General features: G+C 43.1%; 1 protein-coding gene across 1 annotated transcript in view; it reads left to right on the top strand.

Annotated features, from left to right (window-relative positions):
* Positions 1-10,190: 10,190 nt before the first annotated feature.
* LOC122563397 (KH domain-containing, RNA-binding, signal transduction-associated protein 1-like) overlaps positions 10,191-19,173 on the top strand; it is a 29,681-nt gene continuing 20,698 nt past the window's right edge. Inside the window, exons 1-2 of the mRNA XM_087976953.1 lie at positions 10,191-10,325; positions 17,679-17,800. Of these exons, the coding sequence (XP_087833079.1) occupies positions 10,235-10,325; positions 17,679-17,800 (213 nt within the window). The 5' untranslated portion in view covers positions 10,191-10,234. The remainder of the gene's footprint in view (positions 10,326-17,678; positions 17,801-19,173) is intronic.

The raw sequence follows: 19,173 nt of genomic DNA, 5'->3' as shown, positions 1-19,173 counted from the left end.
TTGGGAATATAGCTGTTTCGGATCATGCGCCAATGGATTTAGATGTCAAACTCAAGGATATTGGAATGGATGCATGTCACTGCGCATGGATCCATTTTTTGTTAGAGGATAGTAAATTTATTGAATATACCACAAGAGAATTCTGGGCCTTTGGGATATTAATTTATGTATGCTTAGTAATCTGGCAATGCTTTGGGATACCACTAAGGCATACTTACGAGGCCTGATCATTTCATATTCGACGACCACAAAGAGGCAGAGGGAGGAGCGGTAACGGATGCTGGAGACACGACTGAAGGTAGCTGAGAAAACATATTACAATAGGTCGTCATTGGTTAAATTTCAACGGGTCACAACTCTCTTCGACTCAATGCACTCACAAGTGGCTAAAAAAAAGTCTCCTTTGCCAAACAAAGACTGAATTCAGAGACAAGCCTGGTAGATATCTGGCTTATTTGACTCGGAGGAAAAAAGCTTCCCAATCTGTTACTCATGTTAGGGAGAAGGTTGTTACGATTACCCGTGAATTGAAAGGATCGATGTTAGGTTTAGGGAATACTTTGCAGAGCTATATCAGTCAGAGGGGGGCAAACATGGTACAATGGGAAGGCAGTCCTTTTTTGAAAATCTGGACCTCCGCAATATAAGTACGGAGCAGGCTTCCCTTTTGAATGCGCCTATGGGCGGCATGGTGGCACAGTGGTTAGCACTGCTGCCTCACGGCACCAGAGACCCGATTTCAATTCCCGCCTCAGGCGACTGTCTGTGTGGAGTTTGCACATTCTCCCCGTGTCTGCGTGGGTTTCCTCCAGGTGCTCCAGTTTCCTCCCACAGTCCAAAGATGTGCAGATTAGGTGAACTGGCCATGCTAAATTACCCGTAGTGTTAGGTGAAGGGGTAAATGTAGGGGAATAGGTCTGGGTGGGTTGCTCTTCAGAGGATCGGTGTGGACTTGTTGGGCCGAAGGGCCTGTTTCCACTACTGTAAGTAATCTAATCTTTAATGGTACAGAAAATGCAGGAAGCAATAAGGCAAAGCACCAGGGCCAGATGGCTTCCCAATTGAATTCTATAAAGAATCCATAAGCAAGTTAGTAAAGCCACTTCTGGGGATGTACAAATATTCTTATACACAGGATTGTTTGCTGCCTACTCTTAGGGAGGCTAATATCTCCCTTATTTTAATCTCCCTTATTTTAAAGAAAGGGAAGGATCCCAAGGAATGTGCTTCATATAGACCAATTTTGCTGTTGAATGTAGATTTCAAAATTTTATCCAAGATGCTGGCTCTGAGGTTGGCGAAGGTCCTGCCCTATATTATAAAAGAAGATCAGACAGGTTTTGTTAAGGGCCGTAGCTCCTCCAACAATATCAGGACAGTACTAAACACAGTACCAGCAAAGATTGATTCTGGGTTTGGCGGTCTACCTAGATGCAGAAAAGGCGTTTGATTAGATAGAATGGCCGTATCTATTTGAGGTTCTAGAGCGTTTTGGTTTGGGGGGGATCCTTTGCTGGATGGGTAGTAGTACTGTATAATGATCCTAAGGTGGCAGTCATTACAAATGGTATTAAGTCAAATAACTTTAATATTGGAAGAAGTAGTGGACAGGGGTGTCCTTTATCACCACTGTTATTTATCTTGGCGATTAAACCGCTAGCCAAAACTATCAGGAAGGATCCTGAAATAAAAGGTGGGAATGGGGGAGCATAAGATCACCCTATATGCTGACGACGTCCTTTTATTTTTGGCCAATCCAGAGAAGTCTGTCCCTTTACTGATCCAAACAATTCATACGGTGGGTTCTCGGGTTACAGGATCAATTTTACAAAATCGGAAGCCATGCCAATGGGGGGGAATAGTGGTGGTACCTAATCTGAAGGATGGAATGCAATTCCCGTTTAGATGGTCGCTAAAAGGTTTTTTGCATTTGGGAATTTTTATTACCCCTCCCTTCCACCAGCTGTATAAAGCTAACTATGTACAACTACTAGAGAGGATAAAACAGGATTTGCAGGGGTAGGAGGGGTTACCGTTATCATGGTTGGGCCGAATAGCCCTGATTAAGATGAAGGTTCTTCCTCGACCGTTGTACCCCTTGAGAATGCTCCCATTGTTGTTACCTAGACAAGTGTTACGGAGGCATAATAGTTGGCTAGGGTCCTTCATCTGGTGCGACAAGCATCCTCGAATTAAATTCACTAAATTGCAGTTTTCGCAGGCTGAGGGAGGAGTGGATCTTTCGGATTTGAAGAAATACCAAATAAGTGCTTTGTTAACATATGTTGGTGACTGGGTACGGGGGAATTTGGAATCAATCTGGCTTGATATTGAAGCCTTGCAGTCGAGATATCGTTTAATTAATTTATTATTCATGGACAAGATGGAATCCGTGACCCAGCAGTGTAAAAGTCCAACCATTTTAAATACGGTAAAAGCCTGGAAGATAATGAGGCAAGACGAGGGCAATTGGTCTAAGACTTCGCCATTTACCCTGTTGGTGGGAGCCCAAAGATTTAAGCCTGGGACAATGGACTCCGACTTTAAGGCATGGGAGAATAAGGGAATCTTCTGTCTGGGAGACGTATTTGAGGGCGAGGCCCTGATGTCACTTAGTCAGTTAAGTTAGAAATATGGATTGTTTAATAGGGACCTTTTCCAATATTTCCAGATAGGGGACTATATACAGAGGAAGACCACACTCCTGGTTCAGTGTTACAAATCAGACGTGGAGCAAAGAATACTCCAGTGTACTGGTGCTCTTTCACTCAGTACTTAATATCATTTACAGAAAGGTCATGCCCTGGAAACATGGAAGGATTCTGTCGGACTTGGAATCAAGAGTTAGGAGAGGATATCCCATCGGAGGTATGGGAAGACATCTAGGGGAATGTAAGGAAAATCTCAGTATGTAACAGAGCACAGGCCATGCAATTCAAGATCTTACACAGGGCTCCTATGGCCCCAGAGAGGCTAACTAAGTGCAAGAGAGGAGTATCATCAGGGTGTCTCAAATGTAACATTAGTATAAGCACTCACACACTGTTACTGGTCCTGTTGTAAGATCCATAGATACTGGAATGCTACAGTAAGGGACCTAAAGGTTATCCTGGGAATTGAAATTAACGTGGATCCGGTATTTCTTCTTCTGGGGTTGCCAAATTTGCCCTCTCTGGGGGAACATGGGAAGAGATTGTGTAATATTCTTACCCACTGTGCAAGGAAGAATATTTTGATGAACTGGACGTCAGAGAAACCACCAGATCTTATGGGGTGGCACAGGCTGGTGATAGGGCATCTCCCCCAAGGCTACATTACAAATATGGTACACCATAAATGGAGCAGTTTTACAAGGCATGGTGGCCCCTTTTAAATTATATTGACACAGACTTATCATCAATATTAATTAGGGCCATGGTATAGCTGTGGGAATCAGTATGGGTGCCTGTGGAGCCCCGAGAGGAGGAAACTGTGGGAAAAAAAATATGGGTACTGTAGATGGTGCTCCCAGGGATGGGAGCCTCGGGGGAGGTGTGACAAGTGAGATAGAATAAAGTAGTGAGATATTATTTAATTTAAGTTATTTGAATTTAATTTAAGTTAGTATTTACTTAATACGTTTGTAGCTTAGTTTAAGTTAAGTGGATATATTTGTTTTGGTACAATAGTAGGTTGTTTTTCTAACAATCGACAATGGTCTCATGGTCATCATTAGACTCATATTCCATCATCTGCCATGGCAGGGTTTGAACCCCAGTCCCCATACCATTACCCGGGCCTCTGGCTCAAGATTCCAGCAATAATACCACCTTCCTGGGGATTGCAACTATCCTAATTTTAACAGAGGTAGAATTAGTGTGCAAAACACAGAAGAAACAGGATTCTTAAAACATACTCAGGCGAACATTTTTACTCAATATGTAACAAGTCCAAGAGAGTGGGTAGCTCTGGACTTTGTCTTGGAAAGTTAAGCTGGTTAGGTGGCAGGTGCATCAGTAGGGGATAGTGTGCTGGAAGTGCTTATAATTCTAATAAATTTGGCATAGTTGCAGAAGAAGTCAAATGTAGTTCTCAGTTGGGAAAAAGACCAATTTTATTAAGTGGAGATGTGTTTCAGCAATGGTAATTGTTTCCAGTCAGCTTCAAAGTAAATCAGTGAATGAGAAAGTGATAGTCCAGAAAAAGTGCGTAAATGTCCAAATAAAATTAACAGAATGACAGCTTGAGCATCTTTTAAATTGGATAAATTATTCAGCAGTTAACAGAAGCAAGAACAAATTACTGAACCTTTGCATATCATTTTTCAATCCCAGTTATAAATTATGGTACCAAAGCACTGTTCAGATTTCTTAGAAGGACAGAAGGAGATTGACAAAGTAAATTGGCCAGGCAGCCTAACCTTAGTGGTGAAAAATTATTGGAAACATTTCTAGAAGATAGGATACATTTTAATTTGGAACGACATGAATTAATCAATTACACAAATTTATTAAGAGAAGTCTTGTCTAATATGAATGAATTTTGAGGAGTTAACAAGGAAGGTTGATGAGAGTGGTGCATATGATCTATGTGGATCTTGGTACAAGATCTCAGATGGCAAATTGTATATAGAGATGAAAACTCATACGATCTAAGGCAATTTGGAACCAAAATTGGTTCAGAGGCAGGAAAGCAAGGAGTAAAGGTGTTTTTATGATTGGAAAGCTGTTTCGACTGGGGCTCTTTAGGCGTCGATACTGGATCCCTTGTTTAAAAGGTCGCACATGTTCACAAACTAGGACTTAGATTTTGGGATCTGATTAGGAAATTTGTAGATGACAAATTTCATCTGTATGCTTGATAATGAGGAAGAAAGTAATCAATGAACTAGTCAATGATGAATGGAGTTCACTTCAAAGAAACTTGAGATAATTCATTTAGGGAAAGATAAAAAGTCAATATACAATATACATTAACACATTGATGAGTGTGGAGGAGCAGAAGGAACATTGGAATGTATATCCACAGATCGCTGAAGGAGTCTGAATTAGGTAGATTAAAAAATGTGGTTAAGAAGGGACATGGGACACATGCCTTTATTACACAAAGTTTTATAAGAGCGGAAAGGATATGCTGAAACACTATAAAACACAAATAAGAGTAGAGTTGGAATACTGCATACAGTTCTGGTCACTGAACTTGAGGTACGACTTGAGGTTTAAGTTCACAAACAGACTGAAGATCATGAAGCAAAGTTTCTTTTTTCCATTTGCATCATGTCATGATAAGCCTGAAGAGAAATTAAAGCGTAAAAGGTTCAATTAAGAAGAAGATATTTACATGGAATTAACCCTGTATTTTACGTCTGGTTGAAGTAATCCTTTGTCCATCTATCCCATTCTCCATGAGGCCTCCATGATAAAGACATTCTTTCCTCCAGATAGGATTCTATGGCTATTACATCAAATCATGCTTATTCTCTGGCCATTCATATGACTTTTGACAGGTCCTTTGTATATTAGTTGAACATTGTTGGTCTGGGGAAGATTGTGATGTGGTGGCAATGTCACAGGATGCTCGAACTCCATGCTTTGTGCCCTCATTTACCATCTCCACATCCTGCTGGAGGCCCCATTACACACTTCCCTGTTTAAGACTTTCCATCCAGACAACTACAGAGAGCACACAGCGGCCATTTACGAAGTAGCTGTGCAATCAGCAGATTCAATTGCACCATGGTTAAGATGCTCACATTCACATTAATCAGCTACAACAAGCTACTGTAGTTGTACTACAACAACAATCTAAGTTTGTTAAATATATAATTTCAGCTGCATGACACTGTAATCTTTTGCTATAAGTTCTGTGTCTTATGGTCCTGCTTCACAACCACCTGAAGGACAGCGCTCTGAAAGTTAGTGCTTCCAAATAAACCTGTTGGACTATAACCTGTGTGATTTTTAACTCAAGTTGGATGATCAGCCATGATCATATTGACTCAAAGTGCTGACTGACCCACTCTTGTTCCTATTTTCTATGTTTCTAGATTTTAGTATTAAATTTAAAATCACTATTGCCCTAATTCCTGAACTACACTGAAGCTGTGACTTCTTGAAGGAATGTTGCTTCCTAAATATCTCTATCTTAGTCATCCCATTTTAGTTAATCAAATACGTATTTTACGAGAAGTCCAAAATGTGCATTACTCCCTCTGAGCACACATTACTAATCAATTATAAATCCAAAGCTATAATGATGGTTGCTGCAAAGCTTTTGGTTTTGATTTTGCAGTTTCCCATAACGTACAATCTCATAGCGATTGTTCATGAAACTTCATGAATAGATGAGCGTATTTTGACAGAGAAAGTGTCACACTCCATCAGGCTTTGACACTCCATCAGGCTTTGTTCCAATAAAACAGCTCTTCAGCAGTACAATCTTCAAAGGATTTGGGGACACACTCAAATAATATCTCATTAACCTGCCAATGTTATTTACAGCTCTATAGCAGTTCACAGCAATCTGTTAATTGATTTATTCTCGATCATCTATTGGCTATTACATCGGATCATGCTTATTCTCTGGCCATCCATGTGATTTTTGACAGGTTCTTTGTATACTAGTTGAACAGCGTTGGTCTTGGGAAGGTTGTGGTGTGGTGGCAGTGTCACAGGATTGATAATGCAGAATGCCAGGCTGATGTTCTGAGGATAAAACAAAGAACTACGGGTATTGGAGATTTGAAACAAAACAAACATTATGGAGTAATTCAGCAGGGCTGGCAGCATCTGTGGAAGGGAAAACAGTTAATGTTTTGAGTCCATTGACCTTTCTTCAGAACTGAAGACAGCTACAAAATGATGGAGGTGGGTGGTTTGGGGTTTAGTGAGTCAAATAGAATGAGGCAGTGCTCATAAAGGGGAAAGAGAAAGGCCAGAAAAGGGATAGTGAGCCCAGAGAAAATTAAATGCTGTATGAGTGCTAATGGAATATGCAAACTGTTGAAAATACGTTGGCTGTGCTTGGAGCAATCCATATAGAACAGGATCTGCGAGTTGGTAACGAACATGGAAGGTGTTCATAGTCTGAAATTGTTAAGTTCAGTGTTGACTCCTGAAGGCTGTAAGGTGGACGATGAGGTTTGCATTGAACTTCACTGAAGCAATGCAGCAACTCTGAGATCAAGGTGTTCTGCAAAGTCTGCTTTCTGTCTTTTCTGTCTTTTCTGTATATGGGAGAGCACATTATGAGCAGCAAATGCAGTGTACTAGATTGAATAAAGAGCAGGTAACTTGCTGCTTCACCAGGAAGATGTGTCTGGGATCCTTGGATAGTGAGAAGGTAAACAGGTAAGTGTTCCACTTTCTGCGATTGCATGGGAAGGCACTATGGGAGTGTGAAAAGGTTTTGGGAGTGGAGGAGGAGTGGACCAGGGTGTCCTAGAAGGCTGACAAGGGATGGGAGGGAAATTTGTGTCTAGTGGTGGAACCATGCCGAAGGTGGTTTAAATAATGGTTTTTGATCCTTTGAATGTGGATGCTGATAGAGCTGTAATTAAGAGCCAGAGGACCATATTGAGTTGTGGGAAGGAAGTAGTGCAGAGTTGTGGGAAGGCAGAAGTGCAGAAATGGATTGGACATGGCTGAGGGCTCTGTTGACCATAGTGGCAGGGGATCCTTGGTTGAGGAAAATGTTGGACGTCTGAGATGTGCCTACTGCTCCAGCAGAAGGTGGCATCATCGAAACAGATGATGAAACTGGGAGAATGGAGTCATTAGTGGAGGCGAGGATGTGGATAGTGAAAGTAACTGTGGGAGTAATTGGGTTTGTAATGGATAGCAGTGATCAGCATATGGCTGAGATCATCTTATTTTTCTTTTACTCTTTCAATTTTAGTTTGAAACTATGAGTTACAGTTGAATTCCAGATTGTTTTAAAACTTCTGACAGAAGAAATCCCTCCTCATCTCAGTCCTAAATTGAGGCCCATGTAATCTGAGACTGTGTCCTCTCGTCCTAACCTCGTCCACAAGGGGAGAAATCCTTTCAGCATTTAACTGTCAAGCCCCTTAGGAATCTCAGGTCATTACTTCTCTGGATGATGTGCTAATAACTGGGAAAACTAATAAAAACATTGTGCTTAAATGTTTTTCCAAGGCAGTTATACTCCATACGAGGGGAAAATGGGTGTTCTAAGTACCAGAGCTGAAAATGTGTTGCTGGAAAAGCGCAGCAGGTCAGGCAGCATCCAGGGAACAGGAGAATCGACGTTTCGGGCATAAGCCCTTCTTCAGGCTTCGGGCTTATGCCCGAAACGTCGATTCTCCTGTTCCCTGGATGCTGCCTGACCTGCTGCGCTTTTCCAGCAACACATTTTCAGCTCTGATCTCCAGCATCTGCAGACCTCACTTTCTCCTCGTTCCAAGTACCCAAGTGACCTCCTTGGGCTACAGAGTCATCGAGATCAGGTTCCATAGTTGTAAGATAAAGTGAGGGCTACCACATCTGTAACGGAGCTTAGGTCTTTCTTTGTGTTGATAATTATGACAGAAAATTCATGCATAACCTGGCCTCCATCCTGGCACCCTTACACCTGCTATTCTAAAAGGGGTCAGCCTTAGAAATAGTCTCTGAGTCAAGATGTAGCCTTAGGGAAGTGAAGCAGCAGCTGTCATCGTCTAAGGTGTTGCCACACTGTGATCCCAAGCGAGATGTGGTGCTGGCATGCAATGCTTCCCTGTACAGTATTGGGGTAGTGCTGGTCCACAGCTGGCCGAATACCTAATAACCTATGCTTCCCAAACTTTGACTGATGCAGAATGCAAATACATTCAGACAGGAAAGAAAGGCTCGGCAGTTATCTTTGATATGAGAAAGTTCCACCAATACCTTTAACAGATGTAAATTTGTAATAGTAACAGACCATGAACCCATGGTGGGGCTTCTCAAAGAGGATAAGGCTTTAGGTTGAATTCAGCAGGAGGCTCTCATTCTAAATATATAGAATTATAAATTGGAACACCATCTGGGAGATCAAGTAGCAAATACGGATGTCTTGGGCTGCCTCCCACTGGCAGACTGACAACTCATAAGGGCACCACTGGAAGAGTCCATTCTGATTTTAAACTTTCTGGACACCCTTCCGACTGTGGACACAAAGATTCCATCCTGGCAAAACTAAAACAGCTGGAGGTGAAGGGGAAACAAAAGGGCCATCACAACCAGAATTGAAACCTGCTGACCTGGCTAGACCAGACCACCATACAGCATATTATGCCGGGGAGCCAGCAAAGGTCGCTGCCAGATATCGGCTGAAATCCACCAGTGCCAACCTGGAGTATCTAAAATGGAGATGTTGGCAAAAGTTAAGCCTGGTGACCAGGAACGGATGCAGACATAGATGCAAGGTAGGTCAGTGCCTAGTGTGTCAAGGACAAAAATTACTGCCAGCAACTCCCCATTTGTGGGAATGGCCAGATAAACCCTGAATTCGATTATGTCGGCCATGCTGGTCCTTTCATGGCTGTGGTTAGTGATTGACCAAAGTGGTTGGAAATGGATAGAGTTCATTCATCAGACTGGGACAACAACTGAAAAGTTGAGAGCATCTTTTAGAATACATGGATTCCAGGAGGTGTTGGTCACAAACAAGGCCATTATTTACCAGCTGGGAATTCAAATATTTCCTAAAGTCAAATATCATTTGGCATATAAGGACTGCTCCATACCATCCATTGTCCAATGCAACAAAAACATTAAAGGGAGGCTTAAAGTAAGTCTTAGCTTCACTCGGTATGAAACTGTCCCATTCCGATTTTATTTTCGGACCAATCCTTATGCAACTAATGAGACAGTCCCCCTGCCCCTGCCGCGCGGTCTCGCTGTCTTCCTCTTCCCCTCCCCCACAATGGTCGGTGAAGGGCGGGACAAGGTGGTGAAGCTGTAAACTAATTGGTCTCCAGTAGATCGTGTGGAGTTGCAGTTGATGTCAGTTGGTTGACTGTTGGTGAGGAAGCTCTTGATTGACAGTTCAGCTAGCCATTTAGGTATCGGGGAGTTAGAGCGGGAGATTATGTCATGGAAATGGGTGGTATAATATATGATTGGCAGATGTGTAAACGAATAGGTATGTAGAACACCTCTGATGGACAGCTCGTCGCCCAATGGGCATCTAGAGGTGGGACCCGCGCCACTAGGCGGGCGGCAGTTGGTGCGCAGGCGCATTATCGCGGTGTGAGGAAGCGGAGTGAGCGGCCATGGCGAATGAGAAATACCTGCCCGAGCTCATGGCGGAGAAGGACAGCCTGGATCCGTCCTTTGTCCACGCCAGCAGGTTGCTGGCTGCAGGTGAAGAGCGGGGCGGTGGCTGGCGCCTTGTGGGCGGGCAGATTTAGGATTTTAAGGCTCGGAGCCGCGATGGCCTCGGCCCCGTGGAGAACAAAGGGTGGAGCGTGGGGGAGGGGTTCGAAACCGATCCTGAAATCCCCGGCTAACCCCGCCAACCCGTGGTGTCCCATAGTAATGCCCGCTACCCATCCCCAATCCCCGCTTGCAACCCCCTCCCCCCAGCCCTGCACCATTCTTGCCTTTCCTAATATATATTAATGACTTAGACTTTGGCGTACAGGGCACCATTTGCAGGTGAAATAAAATTTTAAAGCGTGGTGTTGTAGAACTTCAAAAGGATGTGGGCAAGTGGTGGAGCGGATGGGCAGGCGGCAGATGAAGTTCAGTGTGGAGAAATGTGAAGAGTTTTTTTTGTTGAAGGCCCTGGAGTGAGAGTGTAAAATGAAGGGCAATTATCTTAGTGGGGCAGGAACAGAGGGACTTCTGTATCTATTTGCATTGGGCCTTAATGGTGGCAGGCACGTTGAGAGCTTGTTTAACAAGCATGATTTGGAGATGCCAGTGTTGGACAGGGGTGTACAAAGTTAAAAATCACACAATACCAGGTTATAGTCCAACAGGTTTAAATTGGAAGCACATTAGTTTTCGGAGCGACGCACCTTCAGGTGGTTGTGGAGTACGCAATTGTGCTTCCAATTAAACCTGTTGGACTATAACCTGGTGTTGTGTGATTTTTAACTTTGTTTAATAAGGAATTGATAATATCCTAGGCATTATTATAGGGGCATATAATTGAGGAACAGTGTGTAGTTGAACTTGGGGCACAAGTTTGGCCTCCCAGCTGGACATGTCTAGTGCTACACTTTGAGGCATGCAAAGAAACTGAGGATCAGGAAAATGGACATTTCAGGCAAAAGCCCTTTATCAGGAATGGAGGCAGGGAGCCTCCAGGATGGAGAGATAAGTTATTTGGGGGGGGGGCTGCTCCTTGGATGCTGCCTGACCTGCTGTGCTTTTCCAGCACCACTCTAATCTAAACTCTGGTTTCCAGCATCTGCAGACCTCACTTTTGCTTATGCAAAGAAACTGGCAAGAGTGCAGAAAAAATTAAGGAAAATTGTTCCAAAGAACAGGACTTTTCTCTAAATATATTTAAGAAATTAGGACTGTTCATCTTGAAGGAAAGAAGATTGAGAACATTCTAAATCATGAGAACTCTGGATAACAGAGATAGGGAGTGACTGTTGGCACTCAAAGGATCAAGAATGAGAAGGCTTAGAATTAAATATTTTTCTTGTTTGAAAAGTGAAGGCATCTGGAGAAAAACCTTTCCACTTAGCAAGTGGTTTTGATATGGAATGTACTGTCTGTGGTTCAGACATGTTTGGCACAGTGGCGCAGTGGTTAGCACTGCTGCCTCACAGCGCCAGAGACCTGAGTTCAATTCCTGCCTCAGGCGACTCTCTGTGTGGAGTTTGCACATTCTCCCTGTGTCTGCATGGGTTTTCCTCTGGGTGCTCTGGTTTCCTCCCACAATCCAAAAATGTGCAGGTTAGGTGAATTGGCCATGCTAAATTACCCGTTGTGCTAGGTGAAGGGGTAAATGTTGGGGAATGGGTCTGGGTGGGTTGTGCTAGGCAGGTCGGTGTGGACTTGTTGGGCCAAAGGGCCTGTTTCTACACTGTGTAAGTAATCTAATCTAATTGAGGCCTTTAAAAGGGAATTGAAGTATTATTTGAAACAGTGAGCAGGGTTATGTGGAGAAGCTGAAATAGGCACAGTTAAGTTCTCATTCGTAGCGCCAGGGCAACATGGGATGAATTGCTGTGTCTTCCTGTCTAGAAATGTCATGTGGCCTGTGGGGTACAATTGTCTGAGACTATAAAACTGATTGTGGTATAGATGACAATACTTAATCAATGTTGTGATGGTTTGAAGCAAACAAAAACACATTGTTGGAGGTTTAGCAGAATCTGTCACTGTTTTGAGTCATGTGACACTTCCTGCAGTTATTTATTACGCATTCTATCTTAGCAAATTAAGTCTGAAGGTATGTACTAAATTATCAGCTGACAGCATTTGTATTAATGGAAAGTTTTGCTGCTTTCCTGTTGAAACATGAGTACTGGCTTCAGCTTTACTGGAGACTATACAAAGGTAAATCAGTGTTCATGTTCCATTAAGCTTACTTCATAAGGTTAACTTTTTCATATAATCTAAAAGTTTTTTCAATGACTCTTAGCTGTATGAAGTTTTTCTTGACAGTGCTTTTATTTATCTGGCTAATTAGAAGGATTTAGTTGTTGCTTTAGTGTTTGCCACTCTGTTTGACTCTGGTTGAGTTCAAATCCCTCTCCAGGTCTGACTCAACGAAGTAGACTAACATTGCAGTACGGTACTGGAGTCTCAGTTGTTAAACTCAGGCTCCTGGTCATTCAGGTGGATGCTAGTTTGATTATTTTTAAGAGCAGGGATGTTGGGCTACGGTCAATATGTAACCTTCCATTAATGTATCAAATGGTCAATCAGCACTTAATCATATTGCTGTTTGTGGAGTTGATATGCAAATTGGCAGTGAAGCTCTTTCGGAATTGAGGTTGTACTGTAGAAACATAAACATAAACCCGTCGTTCTGGTGAGACTGACTGGGGTTTGAATTCAAATGTTCACTAGAATTTTTTTAACAGAATCAGCAGAAACCCTATGTTAAATGAGAATTTATTTTAGTTTCAGTTATTGCTTTAGGTTGCATTAATTTGCAGTCAGTTCAGAGAGTTGATGGGTGCATTCGTGCAACAGGCATGCGTAATAAACTTGGGTGAAGATATATCATTTAACTTAACATCTAATTCTAGTAGTGCCTAAAACAGCAAATTTGTGAGGTCTGAAGCAATGTGCAGTAGCTATCATGTAGGAACAATGAATAATACATTGAATAATGCGGTTTTTTCAAAGACTTGGTGAGTGGTGACCTTGCTTGGCACCTTTCCAAGCTTCAATGTGAGTTTGCGCCCAGTAGTGGGCGCAGTGGTTAGCACTGCTGCCTCACAGCGCCAGAGACCCGGGTTCAATTCCCGCCTCAGGCGACTGACTGTGTGGAGTTTGCACGTTCTCCCCGTGTCTGCGTGGGTTTCCTCTGGGTGCTCCGGTTTCCTCCCACAATCTAAAAATGTGCAGGTAAGGTGAATTGGCCATGCTAAATTGCCCGTAGTGTTAGGTAGGGGGTAAATGTAGGGGTGGGTTGCACTTCGACTGGTCGGTGTGGACTTGTTGGACCGAAGGGCCTGTTTCCACACTGTAATGTAATCTAATCTTTGTGCCTTCAGAATTTAAAGTGGATAAATCATCAAAGCTAGATTATAAATATAAAACCAGATCTCTAGGAGAAAGGACAAGTTTTTATACAATGGTGAGGTAAAGATCCATTGCAAGATTAAAACAATCAGTGCACTATTTTGCTTTCTTTTGGGAGTCACGTGAAACCTTAGTGATATGATGAGTTCATGCTGTGTTGCAGACCAACATCGGTTTTCAGCTACATTGACTTATTTTCTAATTGTAAACATATAGTCAACATAATCTGGAAACCATTTTACTCTTGTAACCAGGTATTGATCTTCTGTCTGTTCTAGTAGTCATGTCATCTAGGGTAGGAATGCTTCTGGTTCTTGCACGATTTGTGCCAAATTTATTTATATTTCAAATTTCTGACGTTGAGTCACAAAATGCTTTTGTTTCCTGGGGTGTGGATTTGTTTTGGTCTGCTGCAGTTTGTTACACCAGCTTATTGCTTATTTCAATGTTATACCTATCTCATACTTAAGATGCCTGTGAGTACAGCAGTGCAAAGCTACATTATTCTGGAATTGTAGTCGGTAGGATTAATAGGGAAAGGCAATTTAAAATAAAGCATCCAGTTTCCTCCCACAGTCCAAAGATGCGTAGGTTAGGTGAATTGGCCACGCTAAATTGCCCATAGTGTTCAGGGTTGCATAGGTTAAGTACATTAGTCAGGGGTAAATGGAGAGTAATAAGGTGGAGGGGGGGGGGGGGTGTCTGAAGGGTGGGTTACTGTTTTGAGGGTTGGTGTGGACTTGTTGGGCCAGATGCCTGATTCCACACGAGGGATTCTGTGACGATATGATAATTAAGGGGGTGGAGGAGCAGACGGTCATTGTCTTACAGTATGGAAATAGACCATCAGGTCCAATCAGTCCACGCTGACCATGTACCCAAACTCTAAACTATTCTTGCCTGCCTGCATTTGGCTGCCCTCTACTAGGGAAAGACTCTTGTCACTCACCTTATCTTTGCCCCTTGTGATTTTATAAACCTCAAGGTCACCCCTCAACTTCCTGTACTCCAGTGATAAAAGTCCAAGTCTTTCCAGTCTATTTTATATCTTAAACCCTCCATTCCCAGCAATATCCTGGTAAAAACCGAAAGAGCTGCGGATGCTGTAAATCAGAAACAATTATAGAAGTTGTTGGCAAACCTCAGCGGTTCTGGCAGCATCTGTGAAGACAAATCAGTTAATTGTTTCAGAACTGGTGACCCTTGCGTTTTTGTAACATCATGATAAATCTTTTCCTTCATATAACTGGGCAGCCATACCTGCACACAGTGCTCCAGAAGAGGCCTCACCAACGTCCTGGACAACCCCAACGCAATGTTCCAAATCCTATATTCAAAGATCTGAGTAATGAAGGCAATCGTGCTAAATGCCTTCGTAAATGCTCATCTACCTGCGCTGCAAATTTCAAGGAATTATATACCTGAACCCAAAGTCTGTCTGTCTGTAGCATTATCTAGGGCCCTAACATTAATTATACAAGTCCTGTCCTTGTTTGTATTACCAATATGCAATATCTCCCATTTATCCAAATTCCCATTATTCTTCAGCTTATTGACCTGATTGATCAAGATCTTTTTGTAGTCTTGGATAACCACCACCACTGTCCACTATACTACCAATTTTGGTGTCATCTGCAAACTTATTAACTGTGCCTCCTCAGATAAACAGAAGTGGACCCAGTACAGGTTCCTGTGGAACAGCACCAATCACAAGCTTCCAGTCCATTCAGTTTTTGTGAAGCAAAATTTGAACCTACATTTCTTTGGATAATCCATAACGTGCAAAAGAAAATTGAACTAACTTTTTTGCACTACCATTTTGCAACCATTTTTCTTAATGGCACTGTTTTAGGAAACCTTGTCCAAACATCCATAATTGTTAAAAGATGATACCCATTCTTGGCTTTAAGTAGGGTTCCTCAACATTTCTTAAGCTTCTGATAAACAGTTCTTGAAAGCTGGTACAGTAGTTCTCTCTCTTCTCCCCCCCCCCCCCAGGAGATATGTTCCAAGACCTACCGCGGAAGCCTGAAACTGCGGATAGTAGTGAACCCATCCATTTAAATAGTAAGTTTACCTTCCCGGCAGCCCCTGGTCCCGGAGGTTTCTTATAATGTGTTTGGGCTGCAGGTGACTGAAACCATGGAAAACGATTCCACTGAAAATGTTTGCCCTGTATTGGGATTGAAGCACAGTTTTTTAAGTTGCTGGCTGGAGCTTCCCCACTGATATGCATGGCATATATACCAAAACAACCATTGTACAATGCAAGGTAAACAATAAACAGCTAGAATTATGTATCATCCATGTTCTGCCACATCGGTCCTGCAGTTTTAAGTCACAAATAACTTCGAAGAAATTTTAAATGAATATGCCACGTCTTTCTTAGGGAGGTTATGGAATGTGTTAATGTATTCATAAAGAACCAATACTAATCAGCACAAGTAGAAGAAAGTGAGGACTGCAGATGCTGGAGATCAGAGTGGAGAGTGTGGTGCTGGAAAAGCACAGGTCAGGCAGCATCTGAGGAGCAGGAGGATCTATGTTTCGGGCTTAAGCCCTTCTTCAGGAATCATTCACCTGATGAAGAGCTTTTGCCTGAAATGTAGATTCTCCTGCTCTTCTGATGCTGCCTGGCCTGCTGTGCTTTTCCAGCACCACACTCTTGACTCTGATCATCATAAGTAATTAAACTTTATAAAGTTATCTTTACCCATTTTTGAGGCAAATGGGATTTTTAAATGAGATTTGGAAATTGCATAAGCAAGCAACTTGATTGTTCCATGGGAATTGGATACATTGTTAAACATTAAGTAAGCAAACTCTTCAGTACTGCACTAAACATTACATTTTCCTTATCTGTATTTCTAGAGGACCTAAAAGTTGCTAAGGAGACTTTATAGTCTTGGCATGTGATTTTTCTGCCTGTTGATTTGAAGTTTGAGCAAAGGACTGTGGAAGTTAGATTCCATTTTCCTTGTTACTCGTCTGGCATAGTAGCAGAAGTAGACAACTCAGCCTGTCAAACCTGCTCTGCCATTCAACAAGATGATGGCTGATCATTTTGCAGTGTAATTTTCCCAGGTATTCTACATCTGTTAATAAGAGAATTCTATCTCTTTTTTTGAACCTGTTCAATACTTGACTTTTTACTGAGGTAGAAGTCTCCTCTCTCTAAATAACAAAATTCCTCTTCATATCAATAATATGCAATCTATCCTGAAATTTGTCTCTGGTTTTAAACCCTCAGATGGTTGGAAACAGCCTATCTATGTCCATCCTATAAATAATATAAGTTTAAATGAGATCGCCTCTTTTCGAGAACGTGGACCCGTTTTCCTTAATCTTCTCTCGCAAATCAGCCCTTAGTTTCAGGGATTAGTCTGGTGGACTCCATCAACCACCATTTAGCAAGCATTTCTTCCTTGGTAAAAGAACAAGACTGAAGACAATACTCCAGATGTGGACTCACCAGAGCGCTATACAGTTACAGCAAGACATCTTTAGTCCTGCATTCCTGTCCTTTTAGAATGAAGGCCAAAACACCATTAATCTTCCTTATTGCTTGCTGCATCTGTGTGCTGGCTTTCAGACCTATAAATAAGAACACCCACATCTCTATATCTAAGCTATTGATGTAGCTTGTGAAACGTTGTGGTGCCATCACTGAGTCTAGCAGTACCCCACTGTGAACTACCCAGATCACACTTTGCCAAGATACTGCAAGCCTGGATACATTTGCCAAGATACATTCAGCACTGACAAACACCTGCCCTGTTGTCTGCAACCTGCACTGTTGCCATCCCAGCGGCTTGCTGCTCACAAATTGCAATGCATTCAGAGGTTTGTTGGAAATTGGAATTTCAGCAGCAGTTCCACGACCATTCATATGTACTTTCCTGCAAATTAACTAATTACAAATCAACTTGCATGCTGTTTCATTACCACTGTGGCATGTAGAGGAATTTTAATTTTAACTTTAACGTTTTTTCCTTGTAGAAATAGAAAAGGTTCAGAAGGGAGAGAAAAAAGAGGAGGAAAAAAGATTCCTTGATGTCTTGACACAGAAGAGCATAAAGCTTTCTGAACGTTGTCTGATACCAGTTGCACAATTCCCAAAGGTAAGGCTTCTGATATACTGTGTGTCTCTCAGTTGAATTAGAGCAGTGCTTTGCAATGCTTATGCTTTGGCGGAAAGATTCAGTTTTCATAGTGGAGGTGAGATTCGTTCTTGTTACTGTGACTATTTTGATTTTTACAGAAGGTTTGACACTCCTGTTTATTATTTTTTTCTTTTCTCCTTCTTAACCCCCCACACTACTGCCTAGCTGTGGTAGTGCTTATTTTTTTCCCAGCACCCATGTTGTGTGTGTGCAGGTGTGAGACACAGTGAAAGGCACAAGGTGCATGAATCTTTATTCAGTTTCCTCCACCAGGAGGAAAAGAAACACCCGAGTGGCCTGTGACAAGCAGTGCCCTTCACATCAAAGGGCAATGCAGTGTGATCAAACAGTGAAGGGGAGGGCAGGGATTAAATCAAAATAGAGTTGGAGGGGGAAATAATGCACTCCACTCCCTGCAGTGCCCACCTCTCCCTGAATCACTCCAGGATGTTGATGGCCACCACGTGCTCCCTCTCCAGAGACACCTCTAACATAACGGAAGAGGGGCAGGCAGGACCCCTCCATGGCCCGCTGCCTGGACCTGTTTATGGCCAGTTTGGCCAGGCCCAGTAGCAGACCTACAAGGAGGTCTTCAGACCTGCCCTCCCTCCTCTGTACCGGGTGCCCAAAGATCAGGAGCATGGGACTGAAGTGCAACCAAAAGCAGAGGAGGTGGTTTTTAAGAAAATCAAAAAGGGAGTGCAAACGCCCACACCCAATATATACATGGTCCACGGACTCCACAGCACCACAGAACATGCTGTTGGGCTGGGAGTCCGTGAACCACCGCAATCTGTGGTTGCAGGGGACCGTGTTGCGTGCAGCACCCTCCAACCCAGATCCCTGAGAGAAAGGGGGAGGAATCCCACGTAGAGAGCCCCTCACTGAGGATTCCCACCGCTCGGCAGCAATGGGCACATCAAGGCATGTCCAGACGGTGGATGAGATGAGGGAGAAGAGGTGGACGGTGTGCAGCAGCAGTCGATACAGGGCCTGCCTTTTTACGTCCTTAAAAGGGGCAAGATTAAAATTCCGGAGGCGGCTCAGTTTGTGGGGCACAGGCTCCCGTGGGAAGTACGGGACCTTGGGGCCAATGTGAAATTCCATCCGGGCAGGGGTGAGCGTGGACGGGATTCCACCGCACACCTGAGCATCCTCCAACTGGTGCACTACGTCTGGTCCGAGCACCGCCGTTTTAACGCATCGGATGACGGTGGCCACGTACCGGACGTCTACCGCTGCCCTGCTTGCTATGTCCTGCAGCAGCGTCCAGCCCAGGCCCCCACCACCGAGCATGTCCCCGACCCTGGTCGCGCTCGCTGCCACGGCCC

This window comes from Chiloscyllium plagiosum, unplaced genomic scaffold, assembly GCF_037043375.1.
Source record: "Chiloscyllium plagiosum isolate Xiang-an unplaced genomic scaffold, Cpla_swu_hap1 HiC_scaffold_30, whole genome shotgun sequence".
Classification (NCBI taxonomy): Eukaryota; Metazoa; Chordata; class Chondrichthyes; order Orectolobiformes; family Hemiscylliidae; genus Chiloscyllium; species Chiloscyllium plagiosum.
The sequence above is the reverse complement of the archived record's forward strand: the minus strand, read 5'-3'. Positions and strand labels throughout refer to the sequence as shown.